General features: G+C 52.1%; 1 protein-coding gene across 2 annotated transcripts in view; it reads right to left on the bottom strand.

Annotated features, from left to right (window-relative positions):
• BCL11A (BCL11 transcription factor A) overlaps window positions 1-20,735 on the bottom strand; it is a 128,216-nt gene that overhangs the window by 55,250 nt on the left and 52,231 nt on the right. For both annotated transcript variants that reach the window (XM_050709987.1, XM_035553071.1), the window contains exons 1-2: window positions 13,823-13,959; window positions 8,116-8,445 (exon numbers count right to left, since the gene is read on the bottom strand). In XM_050709987.1, the coding sequence (XP_050565944.1) occupies window positions 8,116-8,445; window positions 13,823-13,877 (385 nt within the window). In that variant the 5' untranslated portion in view covers window positions 13,878-13,959. Of the gene's footprint in view, window positions 1-8,115; window positions 8,446-13,822 lie in introns of those variants that run through there.

The raw sequence follows: 20,735 nt of genomic DNA, 5'->3' as shown, positions 1-20,735 counted from the left end.
AAATAATCTTTCAGGAGGTAACGCTCCCTTTTTTTAAATGCAACCAGCTGTGTTTTACATCCTCCAAGAGAAAGAGGCTCCCCAGCTACTGCTTCCCTTTGCATAAAAGCTCTTTCTTAAAATGAAAATTAATATCGGCAATAAAGAGCACACAGTGAAAAAAAAGCCCCTGGCCACCCTCCTGCAGGAAATGCTCTGTGCACTTTCGGTGGCCTGGCTGAAGCACGACAATTTGGCCGATTCCTCTTTTACTCCAAAAAGAATAAACTCAGTAGCTAAAATGCAAGGAAACCCAGACAATTCGTGCTACGTCCAAAAAAAACAGCTGTGATGTTGCAGCAAAGTAACACCGGGTGACAAATTAATTGCTGTGAATTTTTGGGGGGGAGGGGGGACATTTTTGCATTTTATATTTTGCTACCTACTAAATCAAGTAAGCAAGCAGCGAACATAAAATTAAACTCCTTCCTTCCTAAGCAGCAAGGAACTGTAATGTGTGTTTATTTAACAAAGGTGGTAGTTGTAATAATAGCAACAACAACAACAACAACAACAATAATAATAATAATAATAATAATAATATCCACAACAACAATAATAACACCACTGAAGGCACGGTTCTTCTTTAAGCCTTTGTTGTTTCACAGTAATTCTATTGTTTATTTAGGCAGAGGTTTTTCTATCTACAGCTAGGATCAAATTGTAGGTGTAATTGTTCAGTGCTTATGCAAAGCGCAGGGAGGATGCAAACAGCAAGCCCTCGGTTTGGACTGACCCCATCTCCCCAGGTGTCCCCCCCCGGCGCACACGCTGCCCTGCTCGGGTGTGAATTCAGCGTCTGAAGCTGACCCGGCCCTGAATAACCTCCTGACAACGCCTACCTGAAGCGCGGCTTCTCCTCGACAGCTATTTCACAGGGATATTAAGCCTCATTTCCTTGACAGTAATGCAGTTGTTTGGCTTTGCTTCCTTCTCGAATCTTGGTATTTCAGCTATTTGGTGTACAACACTGAAATCTAGGCTCGGGCTGACTTAGGTAGACACCCGTCAAACACTGCAAAGCGTTGTTTTACAGCAACCTGCCCAGGTAGATGCTCCAGCAGAATCGCACCAGCCAAGCCGGGAGAGGTCTCAGGGGAGAGGGGAGAGAAGAAACACTCTGGTGCACAGTCTGCAAACTCGGGATTCAGCAGCTTTTTTGGCACTCAATTTGTTTCAAGCGCTTTGTTTCAGGAAGCGTTACGTATTTTTCTTTGTGCATTTTGCGGATTTACTACAACTGCCCCTGACAGCTGTTGATTCAGTTAAATGAGCACATTATTAAAAATCCTCTAACATCCCTGTGCTGCAAAATACACCTTTTTGCAGAGTGTGGCTCTGAAACCATAAGGACATGCAAATGAAACCTATGTGAGGCGGGCTCGCGGGCTCTGGATATACAGCCTGGGCTACATCTGCAGCAGGGGGACAAGCGGGCTCCAGCCCCCTGTTTATGGTGGCCGTGTTTTCTTTGTTTCAGCCAGACACCGATACTAAAAAAGAATGAAAAGGGAAACAAATGATCTCGAGTATAAGAAATAAATGTCTGCTAATACTTTGGCAAATAAGCTCCTCGGCAGGCTGACATGAATGTGCTTCAAACCACTGTGCTCTATGCCACATTCTTCATTTTCTTTCCTTCATTCCTTACTTACTAACCAATTTTGCACCTATATGAAATGAGGAGGGAAAGAAACGTATGTTTTCATTTTGCTTTAGATCAAAGGAAAACAAGAATGCAAACTGTGGCATATTGAATATTTTTTTCCACCACTGTCATTCACACTGGGCTATCTAAGTTTTATACAATTCCCCAGACTGGCTGCATATTAAGCTTGCCGTGTACAGCTTTATTATAGCGTGGTGGCGAAGAAACATTAATATTCCTGTGTTGCGTCTGACAGGACATTTACATGCGCCCATCTGAGCTCCCACCTGAGAGCTGCTCCGAGGTACAGTAGCTGCGCTCCCATTGTAAAGGCAAATGAAGAACACCAATTCCCTGCTGGGACGGGGCTGACCTCGCCACACCGCACCCGCAGCCCCATTTGTCCCTCGCCAGCCCCGCTCGGTGCCACTCCGCATGAGGAATGAGCCCAGCAGCGAACACCGCGGTTCTGCCCCGCACCCAGCAGCGAGCGCCTGCCTCAAAGGTTTCCAAAGCACACAGCGAGTGCACCTGCCCGGCAGAGGTCGGGAAACAAACTCACCCAGACTGGCACGGGGCACATCGCCTGCTAAAACTGATGAGGAAGGCAGGAGGATGATCAGGGGCTTCGATACGGGCTCCGCACCCATCGCCTTTGGGCTGCACTGACCCAGCTGCCGCCAGCGCCAGCGCCCGCACACGTGTGCTCAGGATCAGGGCCCCAAGGAGCAAACCGTGCTTGGAGGAAATTCATTATGAAATGGAGAACAGATCGTCCTAACTGCTCAGACGGTTTGTGGGTACACTAATGAGTCTGTTGTTTGTTAAAGGACACAATAAATCACAGCCATACGTGTGCTGATATCAAGCACTATGGGCCCAAACCTGTTACAACGGACTCTGCCAGGAGGCAGACTGGATCTCTGGATCTAGTGCGCTCGTACGGGGCAAGATTCAAAAAAAAAAAAAAAAAAGTTAATTGTAGGTGTAGGGCCACATTATGAGTGCGAATATAGGTCCTAATGTATTTCAACAGGAGCTCCGCACATTTTATGAACTTCTGCAGCATCCTGGGAATCGCCAAGCCAGGTGAAGGCACGCTGGCCGGCTGTGGCATGATGAGGCGCCCTGGGCTCAGCAGCGCAGCCCCCCCCCGGGCAGAAAGGTGCCGTCGATCCTCAGCAATCAGATCCCATGCGCAGAAAGGTGGCACCGTGCCAGGCCGTGTCCAGCTTGCTGCTAAATGCCTTTTATTGCACAAAGCTGCTGCTCTCAGATGTAAAAACAGGCTGAAGCTGGAAGGGAATTTTGTCCAAAAAATTGGCTGTAATGAGGATGCATGCAGGCAAACAACTGGAGGCTGAACTCCTCTTGCCTGACACTGCCTCTCGAGCCTCTTTAATTGTCTTTATTATTTGAATTAAATAAAAAAAGAGCTCGTGTGCCGAGGGTTGCGTATAGCAAACTGGGTAATGCTAATAGGCCTCCTTCTCTTTAAGAGAGGCATTACAAAATTATGGAAATGTTTTGGAAAGACTTTATTTCTCCTACCGGGCTAATTAGAAGGCAGTTAATTTACCCCTTCTCCAGCTCCCTGCCTCAGTTTCCACCACTTGTTGCTCCGACTGGCTGTGCAGAGCCGAACGTTTACCCAGCCCCTTCTATTTCCCAAGCCTCCAGCACGTGACGTGAACGCGCACCTTTTCTGAGCTCCACCAAGTCTAATGCGTGCCAGGCTGCCTCTTCCACCACAAACATTTTGGACGCGGCTATGTTTCAGCCCATGGTGAGCTTCACAATTAAATGTCACATACAATAGGGGGAAGAATGCAAACCATATTTCTAATCCTCGAAACAAGAAGATCTGATTGGCAGAGAACACAAAATAGAGATTGAAGGCACTGCAACACTTCTGACGCTTCCCTGGAACAATCACGCCGAAGCAGAGGAAAACTTTCTATCCTGCTTCTGTGCTCCAAGTGAACTCATATTTGTGTTTCCAATAAAGAGCCATTTTTATATTAACTGTCTGTAACAGCAGGGAATAGGAAAACTAACACAAGCTGTACCTCATACAAAGGACGATGCTGGCATCACGTGTTCACGTCTTCAAAAAATGTTATTTACAAAAGGCACCGGGGAAAGCAGACAAACTATTGACTCTTTTCTCTATCCCCGCACGAGTGGCGTTAGAACAACTTTTTGATCCCCCACATTTTTTACATTTTTCCCCCAAGAAGTAAATTTCACAGCCACACAGGCCACTGCGTTTAATTAAGCTTTCAGAAGTCTTCTGACAATGCCAACAATTGAAAGACACTTCTGCAGCTCAATCATGCAATCATCATGACACTTCTATTTACAATTTGTCTTAGAAAGAGTTTCTCTGACATTGTACTTTGACAAAACATCCAAGCTGCCAGTTCACAACCTTTTCCTGTCTTATTTACAAATACAGCTTGTATGCAGGACCCAAACCTCATGAGCATGAGCGTTTGGGTAGCACCCTTGCGATTTTTCCTGCAGGGAACTGTTGTACCCAGCCTATCTTCCCCAGGCTTCCCTGCATGGCGAGAGCAAACCAAATTTTACTCAGAAATACTGCCATTTTCATTTTTCCCCCCACAAACGTAATTCAAGCTTTCATCTCATTGTCTAGACACAACTCTAACTATTCAGTTCATGTGTCAATGAATTTTTATCCGGAAGAAAACAAAATAAGAAGGAACTGCAATTTACAACCTACAGAATTATAACGGCAACGACTAATAACAATCCCAGAAAATGTCTGTGGCATAATGACTAGTCACAGACATCACCTCCTGAGCACCACAATAATCACATGCGCTTGGTCCAAAATTTAGCAGCAAATTATGTCCACTTTCCCTTTGATTATTACAGAGAGGTATTTCTTACATTATTTTCCCATGTTATTATATTTGCATACAATAAGCTGCTTGAGAATAAAGGATCCACACACTAAAAATGACCTCCCCTCCTCCTCCTCCCCCTTTGCCCAGTAAATACAGCATTGGAGGATCCCCAGCCGTAACTGCGAGTGGGTGTGCGCAGTGCTCTGAAGTGGTCCAACTGGATCCAAGTAACGTTTAAGATCCTTCCTCACCCAAAAAATAGCCTTTCATTAATTCCCTCAGATTTATACATTCAACAAATAAAACAGTAAAACCTGACGCCGGTGGACTGTAAATATTTCTTCGGCTTTTTCAATAAGTGAACAGCAATTTTACATTCACTGATCTCTAGATACTTCAGTTAATATTTCCCCCTATTGTAAAATACGAGACCGGATCAGTAAACCCCTGCCGTAGCACTCGCTGCAAATCACAGACTGCTGGTATCTGGTGGTGAGTGTTTGACATACATATTGATGAAAGCTGCCTCGTCGGACCCACACAACATATCCTATTAATTTCCAGTTAAATTTATGACATTTCAGCCATAGCGCTGGATCAGCATCACTCAAAATTTTATATCGCGTCAAAGCTGCACGCAGGCATCCGCCCACCCAGAGCCAGGTATGCACGCCTGCATGTGCGCACAGCTCAGCTGGTACCGATGGGGTCGCGCACAGCCGCGTTACTGTAATCGCCCCTGCCTTTGGAAACCGGCGAGGATCAAGATAAGCCCATCGACGTTAAAACAGACATCATTTCTCCCTGCATTTGAATGACCCAGTGCCCTGTTCCTTTAGATGATCTGATCTTTAACCATTACTTGATGATCTCTTACCGTAAGGCACCAACTTACCGACTGCAAATGTGCCGGCAGAGCCCACACTGCATCCACAGCTAACCTCCAACAGCTCGTGCAGAGCAACAACTAATTGGGTACATTTTTACGTTGCAACTAAATACACCGTTACTGGTCTCTCACCCGAGACAATCAGCTCACTCAATTCCTAGGTATTTTTCCAAAGGCATTGTCTTTCCTTTTTTTAAAAAAATTTTAATTTTTACTTGTATACTCAGCTATCTTCCTACATTTTGCACTCCTGCACAGAAAAGCAGGTATGAAATAGCAGAACTGGGAAGTGCCTCACCCAGGGGCCTTCCGGCAGCCTGAACTCCATGGCTTCCCCTGAGACCTTCACATTTCATGCCTGGGCCCAGGTCGGGAGCGAGCAGCGGGGGCAAATCTGGCCGGCGACGAGCCAGACACCACTGGGGCAAGCACAAGTGAGCAGGATCAGGCCCCGCACCTCTCTTTACATGCTGCGACCGCCGCTGCAAAGCTTTGTCTGAGTCAACGGCCCCATGGCAGCACGAGGCCAGATCCTGCTCGGGCTGCCTGCCTCGCCTCGCATCAGAGCGTGAGACGGGCAGGGTTTGGCCGCGTCCCCAGCACTGAACAACCGCTGGAGTCAGGTCCTCAGCCGAGGAGTTCCCTCTTGTGAACACGTCCCCGGCGCAGCCGGCTCGCAGACTGAATGACCTATTTGGGGCCACGGTGCGAGGAGTGCTCCTAATTCTTGCTTGACAGATACTGTGTTTTGTCTTTTAAGCAGAGCGGTTCGATATGTAAATACAGCGTTACATCACGCCGCCGCTCCTCCATATTTGGTGATTTAGTATGGCTCCAGATCTCGGAAGACTACAAATCCCTTCCGCCAGGCTCCCGCTTCATTAATCATGCCCTACACTTGTGTTCGTTCGTCTGCACATCACAGGCAGCACATGGAAATGGGCACTGCCCTGCACCACTCCACGAAAATAACCCTCTGCCAGCCGTGGCCTGCAAGTTGAATATACCAAATTAATATTTTTTTAAACTGTTTTAAAATGTAGCTTATCAGTAGCTGAGCCTCTGTTTCTTTCTAAACCTGCATATATATACATATATATACACACACATATATATACATATATATAAGGTATACATATATATATATATATAAGGTATATATACACACACTGACTGATACATGCTTTTGAAGTAACATCTAGTACTCCGCAGAAATAGTACCTATTCATTCACGTTATGTACGCGTGGGTATGCACGTGGCTTTGCATATGTATGCGTGTGTACAGACAGACGCTCGCACGTATTTGCTGCTACCGCAAAACCTTGCAAAACACAAACACCGAGCGTGATTTAATGGCTGGTTGGGAGGCTAGGAAGGCTGCGAGAATATCACACTGAAACTCCCAGCGTCTACTGCCCTATTATGGTTTAACTTTGTGGCCAAAGCAAGCCCAAGACAAGCTCCAGCACATCATGTGATTATGTACTGCACTTCTGACAACACCGCGCTGTCCTGTGGCCTCTTGTCACAGAGGTACAGGCAGTGCCGAGTCCCAAACGTCGCAGGCTGTTTTAGGAAACTGGTCCAGGCATTTGCTGCTTTTGATATCCTGCAGCCTTGCATTTTTCAGATGGTATTATTAGCGCGATTTGAAGCGATTTGCAATGCTCACTACGAATGGGCAGTGTTCTTGTTTACTAACGGGATTTTGAAGCAGAGTACGCCTCGTTAGACTGCCAGTGCTCTGTGATTTTCTTTCGCGTCGTACGTTCTATTTTTTCAACCTGATTTGCAAAATATTTGCACAGCGAATGGCTTTCCGGTTTTAAAAAAAATATGCTAAGAAATGGAATTATTTACCCTTTCTTTTTAAATTGCATTTCAGACTGTTTGTTGCACAAAACAGAACTCTGCCTTGGACATTTGTACGGATGACATGTGGTTGTGTAAACCACAAACAAAATCAAGATACATCTGTCAAAACCACATCAGAGACAAGAGAGAGCACAGAGAAGCATTTATCATTTGGCTGAGGAGGCAGGCTGCAGAGAGCGGCCTTTCCTGTCAAACCAACCTTTTGAAATTTCCAACATGCCCTTAAACTTTTCGAATAAGCATGTCTGTGCGCTTCAGCAACTGCCCTCTCTACTCTGGCCTGGCCAGTCGAAAATGGCATCTTAAAGTCAAGGTCGGTGGTGTCACTTTGCCATGGGGCTGTGTTTAATTACAGTCCATACGCTGACAGCCAATATGGAACCAAGGCTGGCTGATGCTCAGTTAACTCTTTCACCCCTGAGTTTACCCAAGACTTGAAAGCTCCTTCCCTGCTCCTGCAGCAGGGCCTGAAATCTCCTCCCGCAGCGCTACGACAGGCAAGGCGCCGGGAGACAGTGACTACAATACAGACAAATCACGAGAGCAGCCTCACACAATACCATTAAAAATACTCGGTCACACGGCACGTGCCTGTTGCTCCTGCCTTTACGCAGCCGCTAGGAAATACCGGTCGCGTGCTCGTCGCAAACCGAAGGCAGGGCATTTAGCACGTCGGCCGCCATGGCAAACACAAGAGAGAGCCGGGCGCAGCAGTTTGCGACTGCGAACGTGCTACATTGCGACTGAAACGGAAATAAACTTGCAAACACTTCTCCTCGTTTTAATTTACCTGCTATATGTTCCTGTTTTGGGCAAATTCCTCTAGATGACGTTGATAAACAATCGTCATCCTCTGGCGTAACCTGGATGCCAACCTCCACGGGATTGGACGCTTTTTTCAGCTCACTTGGTGAGGGTGAAGGTGGCTTATCCACAGCCTTCTCTAAGCAGAGACTGCCATTGCATTGTTTCCGTTTGTGCTCAATAAAAATAAGAATGTCCCCCAACGGGAAGTTCATCTGACACTGGCCACAAGTGAGGAGGTCGTGGTCCCCTTCTGGAGCTCCCAACGTGCCATGGTCAGGTTCGTCATCAGTGAGAATGGCTTCAAGAGGTTCGGCTGCAGTTTGAGAAACAAAAGGAGAATCGTTAGAGCTCCGGTGGAAAGCGCTGGGTGCGGGGGGGGGCACACGCTGAACCCCGAGTCGCAAATGTCGCACGGCGTTGGCAATGTCCGCGTGCCCCCCCCAAGAGACCAACGCCACACGGCCACTATCCCCGCCATGAGAAGCCAAATTTATCGGCTACGGGGACTGTATTTTGCAAGAGCAGCTGTAGCACACAGAACTGGGAGAGCAAACCCTGCAACTGTAACTGTGCTCATGGATGAGGACAGATTTCCAACTCAATTTAACGATTTAGTGGCAAAATCAAATGAACGGCCTTCAAGAATATACTGCAAAACTGCGGTGGTGCTAGGAAGAAAAGCGAATGCCGTGTTTTATTGTTGGATGTATTATTTATGTATATGAATCCAAGGCTGAAAGCATTACACTCACTCTCCCTCTCACATGGGTGTGTATTTCCACAAGCCAGACCTACTTTCTAAAATTTAGGCTCGTGAACCACGCGTGTGCGTGTGCAGACAAAAGGTGTTTCAACACGTATCTTGCATATTCAACATACACGCAGCGTGTGAGCGCCTGTGTGCAGAAGCAAGGGAGGAGAGGCGGAATGGATGGAGGCACGCACACGCGCAGGCACACAGCGCACGCATGGCCCTCTCCGTGCACGTGTACATGCGTATGTGGGTACGCGCTCGTGTCATACCCACATTTGTGGCTTCCAATTTACACATTCAAAAGGCAGGAGTTACTCACGGGTGGAAGGGGAGGAGGGAGAAAAAAAAAATAAATGACAGAGAAACAAACGATAAAAATCAAGTGCAACCGAAATTCCTGTGGGGCGGGGGGAGGAACCTCTCGCTTCTCAGCAGCTCCTCGGGATTCACATAAATTCCCAATTCACGTACAATTCCACCCAGAGATATTAGCCAAAGAGGATATTTTTTATTTCTTAAGGAAACAAACCAATTAGTCATTTTTCCTTTTTCATCCTGAAATAAAGGAATGCCTAAATTCTCTCTAATGTGTTAGCACTGGTGGCCTTCGTCGTATAAAAATCAGCATGGCCAAGCGAATGGCACATTTCATAACACCGGGGAGAAGTGCTTTCTTTAAGCTCAAAATACCTTGCCTAATGTTGTCAAAGTTGACAAATTTTCTGAATGAGCTCCAAAAAGCTTCATTATGAGGCTATTTCTGCTCACATAATCGTCAGTGGATGCTCTAACGAGGTGGAGACGTCTTTCTTTTCTGTTTGCCTTTTTTTTTTCAAGTTTGCACCGAAATATCTTGGCAATACGCGTGCAGTCACTACAGCCTTTCAGGAAAAAAAAATACCGCCAGTGCGTTGGTATTCCTCTGTCTACGCAACGCACACGCACGCGAGCAGCAGCAACAAAAATGAGAGGGTACTACAAAGGCAAACCACCTCAAAACAGTGCCAGGTACGGCAGGCGAGACAGAATGCAACTCCTAAACAGTTAATCAGTCTGACCTTCTTTAGCTAGCTGCCAATTTCACATTTAATGAACTTAAAGCCACAGAGAATCAAAAAATAGATTTTAATTTGACTGCGCGATATTGGAACTGATTTTGATAAAGTGCAAAAATCCAGTGAACTCAGGTTAAATTTATTTCAACCCTGCCTAGGCTGAATATTGAGGAGGAAGATCTGGAGTAGCTCCCAGTTGTGCTGCGTGAAATAATATTGAAAGAGCACACTACCTCACCGTACCTTAGCTCCAACTAGGACACAGGGATACAGTCCATAATTTCTCGCCTCTGGTACTACTTCTAATTTAACGTAAGGTCAACCACAGGAATATGAAGGTTACGTTCGTATTAATAACAGCAATGTCTTAATCGCCGGGGTTTTCTCCTAAACTTGCAGCCAGAATGCTAGTGCTCCGGGGGCATCTCGGGCTTGGGCGCCGAGAGGGGAGCAGGATGTGTCTGCAGGATTTCTGCGCGTGGCATTTTTCTCCCCGGCCATTCCTTGCGGTCGGACAGAGTGAGTAAATCACTGCAGGACTAATTCCACCAGTAGCTCGCCACACGCATCAGACAAAGGTATTTGGGGCTAACCGGTAAACGTAACTTCTGGCTTAGCAACTCTCCGCAGCGAAAGACGCCAAATAAACAACATTCCCCTTACAGCTCGCTTAGCGAGGAGCTCTGCATAATCATTACTCAATTATAATGTTTTCCCGTGGCCTGATTTATTTCTGACACTGTCAGTATTATTTAGCAGTGGAAGGTAACACGGCGCTTAGACACCAGACGGTTAAAAGTAGTGCTAAACAAAAATAGACTTTGCTAAAGTCTGTAGTGACTGGGCTGATTTACAATCAAAACCAGGAAATGAAGTGGTAATTCAGAGGTTGCTGATTACACCTCCACATTTCACCTAATTAATTTTATAGGAGGCAAAGTTCTTGAAAATAACAAGATGATCAAATGTACAGATATAAAACCTGTAACCTCAACATTTTCTATGCTCTTAACGTAAATTATTGCTAATTAACAAGAATTATATACTAATGTATGAAATACGGCTGGCACCGTCTCCACTGCAAAACATTTGGCTCCCGACGGAGGCAGAGCCAGCAAAATACGGTTTTATTCTCACTGCTACTTTTCCAGAAAGCGAAAAAGAAAGCAAAAACGGCCTTGTGTGAAGAAAGCACGACAATGCAATTCACCTGGTCTGGGCACTGCTTCGCGGGCTGTGTGTTTTAATTCGGGGGCAAGCCAAATTCCCTGCCTGGCTACCTAATGGTTCGTGCCCGTTTCTAACGCGAACCGCCCTTGCAGGAGCGTGTCCCTCCGGCTCCCCCCTTCCTCCCCGGCCCCAGCCCCCCAGGAGCACGGCAGCCCCGGGCACTGACGGGAGATTGCCCGGCCCGACAAGTGCGGGGCGAAGGGGAGCCGCGGCCCGGGCTGCCGGGGCCGGCTCGGCACGGCTCGGCACGGCTCGGGAGAGCGGGGAAGGAGGGCAGGGGGGCGGGAGGGAGGGGGCGGCCTCGGCCCAAGTTTGCTTTCAAGTGCGGGGCGGCGAGGGGGCGAGGCTGGGGGCGGCGGCACGGAGCGGGCCGGGGGAGCGGGGCAGCGGCAAACTCGGCGCCAAAGTTGCCCGCCCCCCGCCGCCCCAAAAACCTCCCAATTAATTTTTTTTAAAAAAGCGGGGGGGGGGGTCGCGGAGAGCCAGCAGGGGCCCCGCGCAGCTCTGCGCGGCTGCGGAGCGGCCGGGCCGCCCCCGGGAGGCGGCTGCGGGCGGGCTCGTGGCTGGAAGCGGCCAAAATCGCGAACAAAGACGAGGGGGAGAAGGGGGAGAAGGGGGGGGCAAGGCAGGGGAAGGGCCGGGGCGGGCGGCGAGCCCTCCCCCTCCCGCCGGCTCGGCCGCTCTGCGGGCGCGGAGGCGCCGGCCAGGTTCAAGTTCGCCGGGCGGCGGGGGCGTTTCTGGTGTCGGTGTGCCTCCTAGCGACTGAACGGCACAGCCCGCCGTGCCGAGCCGAGCCGCCCCGCTCCGCCACGGCCCCCCCCGGCTTCCCCCTCCCCGCCCGCCCCCACCGGAGTCCCCCCCGGGCCGCCCCGGCCTAGCGCCGCAGCCGGGCGGGGGCTCCGCGGCCGCGCAGGGGGGCTCCGCTGCGCCGGGATGCCAAAGGGGGGGCCCCGCGGGCGGCACCCCCCGGGAGGGGAGCTGCGGGCATCCCCGGGCGGGGAAGGGGCCCCCGGTTCGGGGAAGGGGGCCCCAGCAGCGGGGTGGGGGGTGCTGGAAGCGCAGCGCTGAGCGGCGCCAGGAAAAAGATCCGAGGAGCGGAGGAAAACGGAAAAAGGGGGCCGGGGGCTGCGGCCGAGCCCCGGCGGGGCGAGGGCAGCGTGGGGCGGGGGGAGCAGCTCCCGGGCGGCTCCGCGGAGCCGCAGCGCTTCGCTAAGGGGCTGCATGTGCTGCGCTGGCCGCCAGCCTCTCCGCCGCCGGCTGGGAGGGAGGAATAGCCGTGCAAAGTTTTTGCAAAAGGCGAGAGCGAGCGGGGCTCGTTGGCAGCGAGCGATCGCCCTGGGTTTTCTGCCATCCCTGGGAGGGAACAAAACCCGCCAGGAATAATGGGAGAGAGAGAAGGGGAGAAAGGAAAGCAAGGAAGAAGGAGGGAAAAGGAGCCGCGAGAAGCATGCATCGTGTCCCCTTCCCCCCAAGCTCACCCCGAGGAAAAGGGGATTTTTTTTCGCCCTTCCTTCCGCCCCCCTCACCCCAAACCTCTCCAGCTCGAGTTGCCTTTTGTTGTGCAAAGAGCGCTCCCGCTTATCTTGCATCTAGCCCTGGTGTGTGTTGTGTCGGCTGCGGGGAGGGAGCCGAAGAGTTTTTGTTGCGAACAGTGTTTGTGGGGCTCGGGTTGGTTTTTTTCTCTCCCGGGGAGAGGAGATTTGGTTTTGGGTTTAAATGCGGCGGCGAGCTGGGCGTCCGCGGGTGTGCGAAGAGTGTGCGAGCGTGCGTGTGTGCGCGCGTGTGTGTGTGCGTGTGTGTGTGTGCTCAGCCCGGGCTCGCTCCTGCCTGTGTTTGTTGGCAGGAGGTTCCCCGCACACGCGGTGCTTGTAAACATTCAGACACGAGATTTTTCCCAATCAAAATCCACTTCCACTTTTTTTTTGAAAATCTTCCAAAAAATAGTAAGCGAGCGAGGGAGCGCGAAGCGAGGGCGAGGAGGGAATCCCTGCCGGCTCGGCGCTGCCGCCTGCCCGCCCGGGGCCGCCCCCCGCCCCAGCCCGAGCCCGAGCCCGAGCCTGAGCCGCGGCGGGGCGCGGGGCGAGGTCGGGGCGGCGGAGCCCCGGGGCGGCGGGCAGCGGGCAGCAGGGAGCGGGGCGGCCGTCCCGCACCCCGCGGCGGAGACAAAAGGCGGCCGGCCCCGCTCGGCGCCCGCCCTCGCCCCCGGCCCCGCCGAGGGTGCCGCGGGGCGAAGGGGCGAGCGGCGGCGAGCAGCGGCGGCGGGGCTCGGCTCCGCTCGCCGGACTTTCTCCCGCCCCGCAGCCCCGTCCGCGGTTCCTCTGCACTTTCCCCGGCTCTGCCCCCGCCGCCAGCCCGCACCTGGCCCGCGCGGGGCGGCTCCGCGACGGCTGCGGGGCGAGGGCGCGGGGGGCGGCGCGGCGGGGGCCGGGGGGGCCGGGGCAGAAAGAGGAGAAAAGTGCTCAAGGTGATCGACCGAGGGCGAAAATCACCGGAATGCCAGTAATTCCGAGCCGGCGCCGAGTTCATTTCCCCTCCTCGCTCGCTCCTCGCTCGTTCTCACTTTTTTTTCTTTTTTTCTTTCTGCTCTCGCTCAAATTAAAAATTAAATCCGTGAAGGGGAAATGAAATAAATTGCTCTCCGGCTTACTTACGTGAAAATTCCCGTTTGCTTAAGTGCTGGGGTTTGCCTTGCTTGCGGCGCGACATGGTGGGTTGGTGGCTTCGGTGGCTTGTGAGTCGCTCGGTTCACATCGGGAGAGACGGGTTAGAGAGGAAGGAGACTCCAGAGAAAATATCTTCATCAATGTCTTTTGACATCCAAAATAAATTAGAAATAATACAAAGATGGCGCAGGGAAGATGAATTGTGGGATAGCAGTCATGGCTTTTTTTTTTTTTGTGCAAGGAAAAAAAAAAGAGAGGGAGAGAGAGAGGGAGAGAGAGGGAGAGAGGGAAGGAGAGAGAGAGAGAGATGAAAAAAATGGCAAAAGCCCCCCTGAGCTGCAAGTTCAAGTGCGGACGTGACGTCCCTGCGAACTTGAACGTCAGGAGCCTGGATGGACAGAGACATACAAAACATGGGCAGGGCAAGCCGGGGAGAGGGGAGGAGGGAAGGCGAAGGCAACACCAATGGACACTCATCAGGGGCTGGACATGAAAAAGAGACCAGGACAAGCCAATGGACAGTGATCGCAGGGGGGAGAGGGGAGGGGGCGCGGCGGGAGGGGGTGCGCCGGGCGCCGGGCGCACGCTGCCGGCGGGAGCCGGGGGGAGCCGGGGGGCGCCGGGGGCCGGGGCCGGGGGGCGGCCGGGGCCGCGGGGCGGCTGCGGGAGGGGAAGGGGGAGAGGGGCGGCGAGGGGCCGGAGCGGGCGCGCGGGGAGAGAGGAGGCAGGAAAGGGAGCAAGAGGGGAAAGAAAAAGAGAGCGAGCCGAGGCAGCGGCAGCGCACACGCTCCCACCCCCGCTGGAAAAGCAAACACATCAGGGAAGGCACACGGGGAGGGCGGCCGGGCAGGCTAGCCTCGGGATGCGCCGAGGAGGTGGGAAGGCAGGTAGGAGCGGAGACCACCCAAAAAGGAAGGGGGGGCCCAGCCGGCTCCCGGCTTCCCCGTTCGCCCCCCCCCCCCACCCCCCCGAGCCGCCGAGTCCCCTCCTCCCGGGAGCCGGGGCCCGGCCCCGAGGGACGGCGGCGGCGGGGAGCCGGGGGGCGCCGGGGGCTGGGGACGGCGGCAAACTTCGGCGGGGAGCGGCGGGCCGGGAAGCCGGGAGGACTTTGGGAGCGAGGAAGAGCGGGCGGAGGAGCGGCGGGCGCGGGGCAGGGGGCGGCATGGACCGAGACCCCCCGGAGCCCCCCGGCGGCGCCCCGTACCCTGCCCGCCGGCAGAGCGGCGAGCGAAAGCGAAAGGCGCAGCGGGGCACAGCCGGAGGCGGCGAGGAGCGGCCGGAGTCGGGAGGATGCGGCGGCCGCAACTTCGCCCAAAGCGCGCCCGCACCGCCCGGGGCCGGGCCCGCAGCAGGAGCCGCTCCGGAGCCAGCCGTGCCCGCGCTCGAGGCCCGGGGCCGGCCGCCCGCAGGAGCGAGGTGGGCGCGGGGCGGCGAGGAGGGGCCGGGGGCCGGCGGCAGGGGCGCGCCGGGACCTGTTGGAGCCGGGCCGGGGGGGCCCCGCTCCACGCCGGGGCCGTCTTCCCGCAGCGCCGCCGCCCCCCGGCTGCCCCGAGGCCGGTGCGGGGCCGGGAGCCGCGCTCAGCCCGCAGCCCCGGCCGGGCACCGCGGGGCCGGGGGCGGCCGGGCAGCGCCTGCCGGGCGCCGCTTTTCGGGGGGAAGCGGCTCCAGGTGGCAACGGGCGAGCGCTCTGGGCTCCGAGGCTCCTCGCGCTGCCGTGGGGCTCGGCTGTCGGAGCTACGCGGACATGTGCTGTGCGCGAAACGTGTGTAAACAGGCGTGCGGGACTGTGGAGAGATCCGTGCGATTTGATTTATCTGTAATAGCACGTATAAAGCTTTTCAAGGTGGCTGCAATGTAAAAAGTAATGACTTTATTACCTCTGAAAGGTTCTGCGGTTCACATTTAACAGTCCTCTGAATTACAATTCATTACACAGTTGCGCGCTCTCTAAAGCCAACATAGATCAGAATACCTATCTGTGGTTATTTCCAATAAATAACAGGCGACGTTTCATTGATTTTCTTTAAAAAATCGTAGCAAATTAAGCACTTAGTTACAACTAAATCTGCTTTATTATTGTACTGCGTGTGAGATTCCAGAGGTGACTTCCTCCGGCACGTCTTCAAACATACATTCAAAAGCTAATTTTACAGATGCTTTCATGAATGGCAGCGAGGATGTTCCTATCATTAGCGTGCCCTTAATTCCCGCATCGTAAAATGCCTCGAATTAAATGGGAACTCGCTGCCTTAAAACAGTATTTCATCCGGGCTGGATAATTATTAATATTGGCGTTTGATCACAATAGTGCTGCGCTCCCCCGCCGCCCCCCCGACACTTTGCATTGTCATGTGATTGGAGGGCGATAACAAACCTCAAGAAAGAAAAGGAGTCAGAAGACATTTTTAACGTGGCATAACCACAGATTAATAATGCAGGTGGGTTTTTATTTTATTGTATTTTTAGGGGAAGGGAACGAGGCTGTTTAATGAGCAGTTGTGGACACAAAGTAACTATATTTACAATCCTTGATGTGGCTTTTGCTGGGTAATAAATTATGACAATATTAAAATTATTTTCTGGCAGCCCAGTTAACTGCGCTCAGGACTGTAAAGCCCTTACTGATTCCATTTATGCCTTGTAATTACGGTCCATGGGCTCTCTCTAAACCCTTTGGTGTATATTGTGTGTAAACTTTTAGCTAATAGACCTTTTTTGAATGGAGGGACTTTTCTCAGTACTTCCTGCAGTATATATTCTGTCTCTGATCTCTGTATTTAATGGCCAAGTCCTGGTTTATGCTTTATAATGTGTTGACAAGTTTTCTAACAGACTTTCTGAAATAATGCACATATATTCACGTCGGTTAGAAACTCCACAGTATTTTTAGAGTCGAGTAGATCTATATCCTAATGCACTGAGAGGGAGTGTAAATCATAGAGGATTTCATAGCCCTTTCAGTAGTTTTCTGTATGAAGTATGAGCAGCGTGGCCTCCAGACGTAACCTTTTAGAAAAAAAGACAGTGCTTTTATTTTATGGTGTAAAGTGCTTTTAGCTTCAGGGCTCTGAACGTGAATGTGGTCAACAAACAGCTCTTGCAAGGGACTTTGCTACAGCCTCAGCCCCAGCGCTGGGGCGCTGCCTGTCTGCCGGCCGGGTTTTGGGGCCACCTCCGGCCCCAGGACGGGGCTGTCCCCCCCACCCCCACCCCCTTCCCACCCCCCCCGGCAGCCCGCTCCTGCCTCCAAAGCCAGCACCGCCGCGGCTCGGACGCCCAGGGCCGCGGTGGCCCCCGGGACCTGCCCGCTCCACATCGGGGGGCTCCGTGCCGGGGGGCTCCGCGCCCACCCCCGGCCCCGCTGCCCTCAGCGGGTCGGGCAGAGGAGCCCCGCTGGGCTTCCCTCGCCCCGGGGGAACGGGGAATCGGGGTCCCCGGCGATGCCCGAGGGGCGAGCAGCGGTGAGGCTGGGCCCCGAGGAGCAGCCCGGGGGGGCTGCGGGAGCAGGGGCGATGCCCCTGCCGTACCCCGTCCCCTGTACGTGGTGCTGCCCGTGCACCGTCCCCGCTCGGGCGCATGGAGCGTTTTCAGGCTTCTCCGTGCCTGTCATAAAGTGAGGGCACTCTGCTCGGAGTTACGCTACCGAACGTGGCAGTTAAAAACAGGTACAAATATTCAAATAGTGCTAACGACTCGAAGTGCTGGTGGGTGAGAAGGGCAAGTGAAAACAAACCCGGGCAAGCACCAAAGACGGCGCAGCCATGGGGCTCTGCGGACTCGTGCAGACTTGTGTGTCACCTCCTGCTTCTCACCACGACCTTTCCTTGCCCCGGCTGCAGAGGATGCCCCCCCATCCTGCTGTAGTGGCCTCAGCTGCTCTCACCCCCAGCCATCTTGCCCACCCCTGTGCTACACGCTCCCAGCCCCAGAGCAAAGATGGGAAAAAACGGCCAAGGTGCTCGGCCACGCGTGGGCAGCTCAGAGGTAGGTGCTGGGCCAGGGTGGTGGTTGGGCTGCCGTGCAAGGGTCTGGCTCGCTAGCTGAGGGGCTGCCCCTGGGCTGTAGCCCCTGCAGCTGGCCCACGTCAATCTGTCCCACGCAGACCACAGCCCTGAGACATCTGCCAAAATTTACATCTCCTTCTCCTGATGCCTCAGTTCTCTCTGAGAAACAGCATGGTCCTTCCTCCATTCAAGCCTGTGAGATACTTGGAGGCTGCTGCCTAAAGGGACACAAAACTGCCTAAAATTGGGAAGCGTGGCCTTCCTCCTTCTCACAGACAGGCACACGGTCTTCCCGCGCAGGACTGGGACCCGAAGGCGCAGAGGAGTGCGATGCAGCGCGTGCTGCACGCTGCTGTCCCTGCCTCTCTGCTAATTTAGCGACAGACTTGGCAGTGGGTGAGTTCAGCAACTTTAGTGGGCAAATGTTCCTGCTTTTAAGTTCCAACTGTCATTCATTCATGGCAGGAATCTCACTTGCCAACTCAGTACAGAACATTAGGACCAAATACAAATTCCAAAATTATGCCAGTTCTCCCGAGCTGTGCCGCGTTACATAACGGCCGATAGCACGGGGCGCTCTCCTCCGCCGCGTTGATAGTCTCAATCAGGCAGAGGCACTGTGGGTGGAACTCTTATCACACCAGGCTGACTCCCCATGAATGAGCAGAGGACTTGCGCGTTCTAGAAATAGCATATGCATTAGTATTGCACGATGAGGAACTTGGGCACGCTGCTTTCCCTCTTCTCTTTTTTTTTTTTTTCTCTTTTAATAAAAGCTCAAAATAAACTCCAACCCAGCAAGCGCAGCACACACAGCGGCGAGTCCATGCAGGATCACAAACATATGAGCACCAGGTGACTGAAAGATTTCGTTATAGGCTGCTCTAGGCAGGACCCAGAATAAAATGCTGAACTTGAGGAGAGTTTTTCCAGCGGTTACAGCAAGGTCTGAGATCTCAGCCTGCCCCTGCTTGCACAGCACTGAGCACGACAGAGCCCTGAACCTTGACTGGACTTTTGGGGGATGACAATAAAATGACCACACAAAGCACTCAGGAGGCAGACTTTCAGATACCAAACCCCTCCTTTGAAGTCTACAGTTCTGCTTGTGCATAGGCAGGCAGGGGAGGCACTAACTATGCTATAAACAATGCCAGTAAAATCTCACTTTTAATCGAATGTTTAATTTCAGCCAAACCCCGGTGTTAGTTCTTACTGCTCCAGAAGTTATAGCTAGCTTTTCACTTTGTATCTTATTAATATTTGTGTATCTTTCTATAAGTGTGTAACATGCCCCTGACAGCTTGTATCCTACGTTTCAAGCCAACATAATTTAAACTTTGTGCATTTAGAACTTGACCTATAATGCAAATCCATACAGTCTTAATTATAGCAGCACCAGCAGCCACTGTGCAAGTGAAATAGTCGAGCTTTCGTTACTAAAGAGGCACAGTAGTTAAGGTCTGTCAGTGTTCCTGTTACAATCCCCATCTTGAAGAGGTTATAACTCGGGCTGTGTAAATTTGATTGAGCTGAAACTTGGGACTCAGACTGTCAGTCCATATAGGGAATTATCTTATGAATAATTGGCTAACCCATTGCTTGATTCACAGACCTTTATAAAATGATTTTTAATGGGTTTTAATGTTTTTTTCTTTTACTGACATCTAGGGTATGAATTTGGTACTTCTAGCTCTTTTGAAGCTCCATATTGAGCAGCATATGTATAGGTACATACATTAAAGCTCTGCAGCAACACACGGGGCATGCATGCCACACTTCCACATCTATGTGTACACATATACAGATGAAGACACCGTGTGAGAGAAGTGCCACTTAATCTATGTCAGAAGAGAGTCCTAAACGTGTAAGATAAAGAGAACAGAACTGCCTCCGACAGAAGGGAACTAAAGCTCCTGAGAAACGTTCCTCGGTCCCGTTGTGATCCGCCGCTAGCGTAGCAGCAGTCAGGCGGATTTACACCAGCATGGTATCACTGAACCAGCAATCTGAAATGCAGTCCTAGTGCGTTCCTGCACAGGGAGCGGGCCACCTCGGTTATCTCCAGATGCAGTGGGGATAGCTGGGGACAGGTTGCTTTGTTATCTTTGTTAACAGTTTCTTAGAATCTTTCATCTTTGGGGGCTTTTTCTTCCCCCAAAGCGTGTGGAAGTGAGTCCCACATGTGCCTTGGCATCAGAACAGTCGTCACGATTGCACTTTGAAAGGGATGAGCCATTTCACTTTGAACACTGAGCTTAAGTATGGCTTTGTGTTACAAAGAATTTTACTGAGAATTGCTCTCCATAATGCTTCTCACTAGTTTTAAACTTCTGTTGCTTAGAGAAGGTTATCACTTCAAATCACACTCAGCTGGTGAGGCTGTGGACTTGGAATTTTCCTTAACCCCAGCAGAAAAAGATGGAAAGCCCAGAGCTAGAAAGATGAGCCACAGACCTTGAACAGATTGCTCTAATGGACCCAGACCCCACAAAGTCCATGCCCACCTTGCTGAATGGTTATAGAGCAGGGACACGGTCCATGTAGTCATTTCTGAGATCCCAAGTCATCCACTTACTTAAGCAGGTTGCTGTCCTCAAGCTTATGAGCCGTAAGGAGAACACATCATTGACACAAGTGTCTTTTGGATTCATTTTCTTTCTGACTATAGCTGCTAGGTTTGGGGAGATCCCTAGCTAGTCCAAGGTAAAGAATTATGGCCAATTTGGGCCACCGGCGCAGAGCACCCGGCATGGATGTGGAAGGCTCCCAGCAAACTCCTGGTGAGGCTCACAGCAGGAAGAAGTGGCGAGTCTGGCTCTGCCCTGGGTCCTGACTTCTTGCAGCTTTCCAAATGGACAGGAGTAACGGTGACTGGTGTTGAGGCATGCCAGAAA

This window comes from Cygnus atratus, chromosome 3 (genome assembly GCF_013377495.2).
Source record: "Cygnus atratus isolate AKBS03 ecotype Queensland, Australia chromosome 3, CAtr_DNAZoo_HiC_assembly, whole genome shotgun sequence".
Classification (NCBI taxonomy): Eukaryota; Metazoa; Chordata; class Aves; order Anseriformes; family Anatidae; genus Cygnus; species Cygnus atratus.
The sequence above is the reverse complement of the archived record's forward strand: the minus strand, read 5'-3'. Positions and strand labels throughout refer to the sequence as shown.